We start from the raw sequence: 10254 nt of genomic DNA, 5'->3' as shown, positions 1-10254 counted from the left end.
AAATCAGATATTTCAGATTATACTGCACACAGAGACTGGACAGCCATTATGAGTATGCAGCTCACTGGCACTCATAACTGATGAGCAGGCGCTGGGGGACCACCTATGGTTATTTCTCATTTGCATATCTGATGGGAACCCCCTCTTCTCTCAAGGTGGAGTCAATCAATCACGTTTTGATTTCCATTGGGAGGTTCAAGTTTAGCAATAAAGAACATCATTCCAGGCCTTCTGGAAGTCCTAGACACATCTATGAATGTGAATACAAGCGGAAGCCTGACCAGCGCCTTCCAGTCAGTTGCTGGAAATGGAAAACAGTGGCAGAAGCCAATATAAAACTGCTAGAGGGTTAAATATATGGTAATATGTCTTTTACAAGTTCCAAATGTCCATGTTTCATACAGAATGACAGGACTGTTTTTAAGCTGAGTTGATGAATTATGCATCAAAAAGGTTTGTGGGTTTAAATGATACTGCAAGCATTAAAATGCTAGAAAATGTCTTCAGCGGACACTGTCAAAATGCCTTAGGATTGTAGGACAAGACAATCTCATCTAACCACTGGAGGTAAAAGTAGAGCACTCCTGATCAATTAGTGATCTGTTTGTGTTATTGGTGTATTCTGTGAAATTATAAATCTTCAAGCATTGCAAACCAAGTGCATTGTCTGACTTGTTTGCTACATACTTCTCTATAAACTGGTGTTGCCATGACAGTATCTTTTGTTCCCAGTAGTGAGAGATAATTACCTGTTTAGCACAGTTCCATCAATGTATGTCGCTGTTAGTCTGAAGGGAATCTACAGCACCATGTGGTTTCATTATTTAAATAGCCTGAAGGCATCACTGGGCTGCGCACCAAGGGCTGACAACAAACTTACAGTACACAGCTCTCATCACACGGAATCCTGCTCCTGTGCAACCACCGCCCTGCACATTTGCTGCTCAAGCACATCTGAGTGTGATAAAACTGTGCTGGACAGTGCGTCCCTAGTAGTAGAGTTAAGAAACACGATTTGTATCATGTGGCATTATAGTTCAATATACAGACCATAACCAGATATTCAGAAAACTGAATGAACAGACTTTGCAGTTATCCCCTGAACAAATTGTACCAGCATAAATTGTTCATCCAACAAGCCTAAGCAGAGCCTGCCTGAAAAGTCAAACTGAAAACAAGTCAAATGGTTCCTCTGAGACAAACATCCTGAGCACAGACTGTAATTACCCAACTCCAGCTGTCCAGTTCACCAAAAAAGGCTTCCTACATCTTTCCTCACACTGCCAAGGTCCTTATACATGGCTGCCAGTGACGTCACACAGACCTTTTCATTATGGATGTCTGATGTTGCTCTGGCAACCAGCTTAAGACAATAGCCTCTGTGTGCTCTCGCTAAATACTGTATGCTGTTGATGTCACACAGGCCAGTTGACCAACGCCTTCACCAAGATTGAATTTCCCAGCCTTGGGAAACAACAGTAAGTGACATGCAAGAAAGACATAATAAAGCAAAACATACCAAATATACCTGGATTTCTCATGTTTCTGTTTGGCCCAGTTAATGTGAGTAAACTAAAACTAGAGTAAAATATATAAAGAAAATAAGACTGCTAACAAGACCTGTCAAACCACCAAAACTGCTACCATCTCAACAAAGCCAACATCTCCTGCAGATTTCTTTGAAAAACTGAAAACAAGCCTCCTGAAAAGAATGGAAGCTGCAAAAGCAAAGAATGGACACACTGCATACTGAAAAAATACCATAATTACTTTTTGAAGCTTCTGCACAATTTAAATATGTTTTCAGCTTTTTACAGACATCGTAACGTGTACTTAATGGCTGTTTTTGACTGAAAATGAAATCAACAAAAGCCTGATTTCTGACTTTTGCACAGTACTTGTCATATACTTTAAACAATTTTTTTTAATTAAAGTGACATTTATTTAACTAAAACAGCTTTTTCAGTGCTTTACAATAACAACTGAAGTGCAAGATATAATTTGTCTGCTAACAAATACAGAGTAAACATAATACTTACATAGCAAGGGAGCCAGGCTTAACTTAACTCATTGCTTCATAAGAATCACCGTTTTCCAGTACGACTCAATATATTCACCACTATCCTACTTTCCATGAAATTGCAAAATACTATTGTATGCTGGGAATATGTAAACATTCAATTTAAACAAAAACATTTAAGACAACTGTGCAAAAAAAAAACCAACAAAACAAAACAGTGAGTTAATTCACAATCACTACAAAATCAATTTAAACTACAGAAATTTTCTTCTGTAAACAGCAGTGGACAGTTACAACTGTAACACCATCTGTCCTGGCTCTCTGTCCCTATAATCAAAAGATAAAGTACGCTGTGTGTTTACAGTGTATCCCCCAAAAAGGAGCTGCATCATTTATAACTTAAAGTGAGGCAGCATATGCAAACAAGCTGCCTCACTTAGTTTGTACAGTGAATCGGAGCCCTTTATAAAGTGCCCTATGGGTGGGATGTTGCATAGGGCATTGGTAGGATAAAGTACCCTAGCAGTGTGTGCCCACAGCTGTGTAGGTAGATGTCTCTCTGCGTATGGTACTGAAGGGGGAAAGCTCCAGCTCGGTGGTGCACTCATGCTCATTATCATCACTCGTGGCAGTGGAGGACTTCGGAGGGCCGCATTCCTCCCAGCAGCAGCAGCAGCAATCCAGGAAGGCCCTGCCGAAGGGTTTGCACAGGGCCAGGAGCAGCACTGGAGTGACCGCAGACTTGCAGAACAGTAGCATCTGACTGACCAAGTGCAGGATGTCCAAGGTGCGACGTGGCACTCCTGCAGCCATGTACACGGACATGATGTTGCAGATGTTTTCAGGGATGGCGCAGAAGCCGTACAGTATGGCCAGAGCCACCACCATGCAGTTCATCTGGCTCTCCAGCTGGATCTGTTTGCGATTCCCTCTCACACTGACCCGCTCTGCCTTACGGATCTTCTGGGCCGTCACCACCGAGCTGATGATGGTGAAGATGGTAGGGAGGCAGAAATAGCAGCCAAAGTACCACCAGAGGCGGGCACCATTGTACGTGAGGCCCAACACGTAGAGGGTGTCTGGAAGTGCAGTGGAGATACGGACCACACAACGCTCGCAAGGGGTCACTTCAGGGGGCTCACGCTCCTCTTTCACCAGCTGGTGGATCAACAGCTCAGGCAGCGCAAGAAGCAGAGCTCCAATCCAGATGACGGCGAGTTTTGCTGCAGTCGAGGCACAGTTCTCAATCATCTCATAGTACATCTGCACGTTGGAGGCTGCACGGAAACGGTCGATACACAAGGCGCAAAGTGTGAAAGTAGTTACACCTAAGGAAGCCACCTGAAATGCAAAGAAATGAAATATGAAGTAAAAGAATGCATGTACACACTCAACAGCCACTGTATTAGGTACACCTGCCTTTTATCTACTTGTTTTATCAGCTCCACTGATATATGTGCATTTTGTGTCTCTCCAATTACAGAGTATAGTCCACATTTTCTATGCATAATTTGTTAGCTCCCCCTTTACTTAGTGATGTGTCTGATACACTCACATCAGTTCAACATATAACACACCACTACCATGTCAGAGTCACTGCAGTGCTGAAAATGATTCACCTGCCAAATAATACCTGTTCTGCGGTATTTCTGACCATTGAAAAACAGGTTAAAAGGGGATTAACAAAGTATGCACAAGAGACAAAAATGAAGTGACCACTATAAATAAAGACAGCTTGGAACAGTTTTACTGGATACAGACCAATATTTTACTACAGATGAGAAGTGGTGTATAGTAGAATAGCAGTCAGAGAACATCTAATTCTTTCTCCTGCAGATCCAATAACAATGCCCTTAGCATAGACTCACGTCATTACATACGGCACATCCACATGCTTCCAATTAACCACTCCATCCTTTATGTTTTCTATTGTGAACTAAAATGTATGAACAAACCAGAATGACCTAAAGACACTGCAATGTTAGGATTTCTTCTGCCTCAAATATGTCTTGCCTCTTGATCTCGCCTCTGCCTCAAACCACTTGTTTTTCACAAAGCTGACCTTTCATATTTGACCTCCTATAAACAAACGTGATCTGGAGACAGTGGTGTACTAGGCTTGTTAACTGCTGATGACAAACTGCATTGCTGTGTGAAACATCCTGCCAGTCGCTATATGATTCCTAGAAGACCCGTCACAATGACTTCTTCCATATGTGCTCTGCAGGAAGAAGGTATAAACACTGAGTTTTTGCACACGAGCAGTGGAGCTGTAGGATTCAGTGACGCACTGTCAGATGTTGTACTTTTGTCTTAATCTGTTTCTTTGAACAGAGAAAGAGCAAGAGAGCAAGAAAGAAAGAAGTGAAAAAAAAGAAAAGAATGAACAAAAGGAGGAATGCAAGGAAAAAGGTTGGGTAGATGGATGAACAGTAGAGCTGCAGTGATACTGGAATTATGGGTTGATACAGATCTTTTCATGTAATATATCTGTTGACAAGGATACCTACAGATTTATAAAATGTAGAATTTGAAAGTAGAATTACAGCAAAATGTAACATTTACTCACAAACAGTTACAAATGCAGCAAAATCATTATAACTCAGACATTTAGGGTAGTAGCATAGAACAGCCACTGTACAATAAAAACTAAATCAAATATCAGTTTGATATATCATCTGAATAATCATCATCATCGTTGCAATTAGATTTGGCAAATTTTTCTCCAAACATGCAATTGGCCAATTTATTATTTTGATTTTGGCTGATCTGAGTCAGGTGAGTGAATGAGGTGAGTGCAAATTTGAATGCTGCTACTAAATCTACTTCAAAAAATATACACCATATTCACAACAATAAAATAAACTAATTCAGACTTTACAAGGACTGTGTTATGGTCTATTTAAACCAAAGGCACTAATTGAGACAGAAATAAGCTAAATATATACAAAATCATCACTTATAGAGTCCTTTCTATTGGAAGGTGCCTGTCACGAACCATAACCCCTAAATTTCTCTCACTCATCATCTCAGCCGCTTATGTCATGCTGAAGCCTATCCCAGTGCACACTGGGCAGAAGGCAGAAAACACCCTGGACAGGTCACCAGCCCATCACAGGGTGGACACACAGACAAATACAATCACACACCTTGGGCAATTTAGTATTTCCAGCTGCCTTTTTATGAGTGTACAACTATTCAAAGCTGTGTTTGCAAGCGTTTTTAAGTTCTGCTTAAAATTAGCTATAACTGTCACTACTGAAACGGTCACTGCCTAAACATTCATTCATTCATTTTCCAAGCTGCTGCTCCCTCAGGGTCGTGGGGGGGGTGTGCTGGAGCACCCTGGACAGGTCGCCAGTCCTTCGCAGACAGACAAACACAATCACATGCACACTCACAAACTCACAATCACATGCGCACACACATTGACCTAGGGGCAATGTAGCATGTCCAATTGGCCTGACTGTGGGAGGAAACCGGAGAACCCAGAGGAAACTCACGCAGACACGGGGAGAACAGGCAAACTCCACACAGAGAGGACCGTGGTCGCCTGGCCAGGGAATCAAACCCAAGCCCTCCTTGCTGTGAGGCGACAGCGCTACCCACCACGCCACCGTGCCGCCCCACTACCTAAACAGTAATTACCAAAACATTTGTTAAAGTTTTGGGAGTATTATTATTGTACTGCTAGAGATAAAGTTGAATTTTCAATTATTTCCTTAATAAAATAAACAGAATTAAGGTATAGGGTCACTCAAAGCAGAAGGATTTGGGGCCTAAGCCTGAGTCAGTTAAAGGTCCAAAATGTGTTTTCAATTCTTTGAACCAATTCGGTAGAATGATCCATACAGATAGATAGATCAATAAATAGAACAACAGAATGACAGACAGACATATGGATAGACAGAGTGAGCAAGACTCCATCATTGTAATAAGGGTCTGTTCTAACAACATGGCTTTGGAGAGTAACCTCTACAGGCATGAAAGCAGATTTTTCAGGGCTGAATGAGTTTTGTCTATTGCACTAATGTCCCCAAGCACCCCCCCCCCCAATCATCCCTAATTAATTACATGATTACAGCCCTCTTTAGCATAATGACAGAACACGGTCATCATCATCTTTACATAGCGAAGCAATGAGCTCCTCACTCTGCCATTTCAGAAATTGCATGTGTCACTGCTTGGTACGTTAATGTTTGTAAGCAATAAAGAGAATTAGCCTATAGCCCATCAGCAATTTGTCAGGAAAAACTCTGCCCAAGAATGAAACACATACTTCCATAAACAAAAAAAAACCCTCATGCAAGTCTGTGTGGATAGAATTATTGTGTACTACTGAGATAAAGCTTGGTAATTCTAAACAATCAATGGATGGACATTCTCAGCTTAGAGTGGCACTTTAAGAGCGGATTAATGTACCAAGCTCTTAGATCAGACAATCCTACTGGAGAGGAGGGGTGACACTGAGAAACAACACCACCAAGAATAACTAAATCGCATGTGCCACATCAACCTAAACTACACTTAACCCATTCATCACTAAGGTAACAGAAATGCTTATACTACTACAGTTCAGCAGGGTGCTCTGCAGGGTGATCAAAGCTGTGCAGTAGGTATAAAGCCTGGTTTAAAAGATTTAAAGCAGCACTTCAACACCAGTCGGCACAGTCCCTCTGCAGCGCATGATCCAGTCTTAATTCTGCCCCCAGGCAATGCCCATGTCTCTTTGTGTCTGAGAGGGACACACCCCTCTCACCATACACCAACTGAGACAAGATACTACAGCACCTTCTGTAGGCCTTTTTCAAAGCAGCCACACCTGCCTTATTAAGTGTATAGTTGGCCAGTTTTCTTTTCTTAAACAAAAGAAAATGAAACTGTGATGATGATAATCAGGTGAAGACAAAACACCATATCGCTGCTGTTCGAAGAAAACCTCATATCTTCAAAATGGTAACTTTGCAGGAGAAGGAAAAGATCTACTTTACTTTTCATGTAAATCAAAGGAACCAGAAAACTGATTTTGGGTCATTTCCTTTAGTCCATTCATCATGAAATTTACACAATGTGAAATTGTCTAATATAGTCTATAGTCTTACGTTATACAATTTCATTACAAATTACTTTTGAATCGTTTAAGTATTCAGTGCTTATTTTTGCTGTTGTAGTTATTTTGAGTAAACAATGTGCACTTGGGGTCATGGCAAAATGTTAAATAGATCTGGCACACAGATCGGTTGATTTGTGTCAATATGGCCCTTTAAGTGGTTGAGTTTGGCACCCATTATCTAGAAGGTACCATGAGTGTTCCATCTCATGAGCTGTGCAGGTGCTCAGAATAACTCAATAAACCGCTGTAAAACCATCATAAGGTGACGAGATTTCAGATCCGCGGTAACAATACCGCGTGTGTGATATCGCGGTACACCTTGTTACTGAACATTGCACGTGTCTAGCTCTGGATGACTTTCTTGTTCTGCTCTTTTCGGATGATTTATGTCATGTTGACATTGCAGGTGGGATTTTGACTAAGCCGTCCTCCACTGCACTGCATATGACACAACTTCACGACGTAGGCTACTCGTTTACCTCAATATAGGGTACTATTTTGCAGGAAAACTCTCCGAGCAGCCAGTCCTTCGTGAGCTCGTGGAATGTCACCAACGGCAGGCAGAAAAAGACGATGAGGAAGTCCCACAGGGCCAGGTTGGCGAGCAGGGAGTTGGAGATGCTGCGCATGTAGTAATTATGGCACACTATGCACATGATTGCTATGTTTCCGATGATCCCCACTGTGAAGACGATCACGGAGATAAACGTGATGGCGTAAGCCCCGTACGACTCACTTGTAAGCGGATAAAACGGGTTCTTGACCTCGGGGGGCTTTGGCCGAGTGTTAATGGGGACGAATGGGGTGAAGTGTTCATAGTCGCTCTCGGGTACAGTGAACAAACCCCTGTCTGGAGTGAAGTCAAAGGGACGCTCAGTAGACTGGTTCTGGGCTAAAGGCTTAGGGAGTGTTTCCAACTTGTGGGCATCGCTGATGTCCACTGACGGTGATGGCTCAGGGTTTTTTGTGGCCTGGCTGCTGCTCCTCGTCCCTCTTTTGAGTCGATGAGGTAGACTAGGATCGGAGGGGGGTCTTCCCCCGGGTGGGTGGCTGGGGGACAGTATAGTGTGGGGGTGCCTAGCAGGTCTAACGGGCCTGCCCACACCTGTAATACTCACTCGCTCGTTATTAGACCTGGCACTGCCGTTTTGCCCCAAAGTCCTGGCCACAGTAAACGACAAAGTGGTCTCAGATTGCCCCTCATCTCTCGTGTCCACGCTGTTGGAGACTCTCACGGAAGCCAGGAGCTCAGCGTTAGCTCTGTCCGCGTTTCCCGCGAGGCTGACTTCGTTATTTCTCCAGTCCGCGCTGCGCCCGGTTATAACTGAGGAAAGTTCACAACACACCAGCAGACAAAACAACCGCTTCAGCTGCTGCGATCCCATGTTTCCCTCAGCTGTTTGTTCAGACCATAGTCAGAATGCCACTTCTACACATCCATCAAGTTGTAGAGCGAATTCCAAGTTCAAGGCATTATTCCCGCTGCTCTGCTACTACAGACGGAGTGAGTGGGCTTCACTCTGCAGGTCCAGGAAAACTGTCCGAACATAACTTACAGTTAATCACCGGCAAGAGCCGATAGAAAAGCTTTTCGCTGCTAAAAACTCCAGTTCACCACGTCCTCACAGCCCGGAGAGACTCGCTACTCTTTCTTCCTCAGTCCACCTTTCATGCTGTGCAGCTCCCAGCAGAGCGATGGAGCAGTGAAGCTGGACACTGGCTCGGGCTCCTGATGGGGCGCTCAGGGAGGCGCCTGCTGGACACAGAGCCGCCTGAGTAAAGAGCGCCCCTCTGTGGAAGAGGATGCAGCATGGCAGTATCTCACCAACTCGGACAGTCTCTCACCAAACAGCGGGCTACACCAACGTCTTACCCGGTGCCATAATCCTACAGTCTATTTATAAAAACTGCAACTCGTGAAAATGACCATTATTTTCTCTTAATGTATTTTAGTGTGGAACGAAACACGATGTACCTAAAACACATTCGCATATACGCGCAGTCCCCACTTATTTTCCCTGCATGGACAAAATAGAAACAGCAAAAGGTCAATCCGAGAAATATTAGCGCAATATTGTAATTTTTACACTTATGGCATTTGGCAGACGCTTGTATACAGAGCAACTTACAGTTTCATCATTTTACAAGGTAGTTTTAGGAGTCTTGCCCAAGGACTCTTATTAGTATAGTGTAGCAATTTGTAACAAATTGACATACAGCATTTTGTAATGAAATCAATTGTTCTCTATATATTTTAAGATTAATATACTCGGAAATAAGACAATGAGCTTGAATGAGTGGACAGTAAGTTTAGCATTGTAATACATTTTTAAAAAAGCTTACAGAATGGTTTACAGAAAACAGCTGAAAAGCAGTATGTACTCTCTATCAGTGTTACCTAACCCAGTGCTCAGAGACCCTCAGAAAGACCCCAGTTTCTCTACCACATACACTAGAGGAGAAATGTGTAAACACTGCTTTTGCACATCAGTAAGGGTGGAGGATGCAGCAGTACAGCATCAGATGTCATGCCTCTGAGGCCATGCTTTAAACATTTCTAGAAAAAAAAAAGACAGACAGTAAGAAAGGATTTGGGGGTCCTCAGGCAGATTGCATGGTTCAGGTGTTAGGAGGTGGGAAAGACCAAAAATGTAAGCTGTTTGAGGTCCTCAACATTTTTAGACAAAATTGCAGCGCTATTATTCAGTTAATGTCTACTGGGCAAATTGTGGTGAATGGATGAATAAATACAGGACATTTTTAAAGGTTTTCTGGATCTCCGTGGGAGGCGCACACAAGACACATCTGCAAATTCTTAACTGCCAACAAGAGATGCAGCCTAGTCAAACAAAGGCGCATTAAACAGGCATAGTGTTCATGTTTTTACCTTCTTCATCTTGTGAACCAGCCAAAAGGTATTCATAAACAGAAGGTATTAAAAAAACACTGTGCTTAAATTCAAATTATATTACTATTTTGATACATTTTAAATAATTCATTTTTAATATATTTTGACAACTTTTAGTTTTATTAATATTTTATTCCTTCTATCAGACCTGGGAGGACACTTTCATCTAACATAACATTGGCACATTCCCAGATTCTACAGTAAACAACCAAG

At 42.5% G+C, this 10254-nt stretch overlaps 1 protein-coding gene across 1 annotated transcript; it reads right to left on the bottom strand.

Moving 5' to 3' along the window:
* Nucleotides 1-1939: 1939 nt before the first annotated feature.
* On the bottom strand, nt 1940-8839 carry gpr37a (G protein-coupled receptor 37a). The gene is made up of 2 exons (XM_017713656.2): nt 7613-8839; nt 1940-3361 (listed from the first exon to the last, which is right to left on the bottom strand). Exons 1-2 carry the CDS (start codon nt 8516-8518, stop codon nt 2540-2542), a joined length of 1728 nt encoding a protein of 575 aa, XP_017569145.1. The 5' UTR covers nt 8519-8839; the 3' UTR covers nt 1940-2539.
* Nucleotides 8840-10254: the final 1415 nt, after the last annotated feature.

The sequence above is a fragment of the Pygocentrus nattereri genome, chromosome 11 (genome assembly GCF_015220715.1).
Source record: "Pygocentrus nattereri isolate fPygNat1 chromosome 11, fPygNat1.pri, whole genome shotgun sequence".
NCBI lineage: Eukaryota > Metazoa > Chordata > Actinopteri > Characiformes > Serrasalmidae > Pygocentrus > Pygocentrus nattereri.
This window is presented reverse-complemented; position numbering and strand designations above follow the sequence as displayed.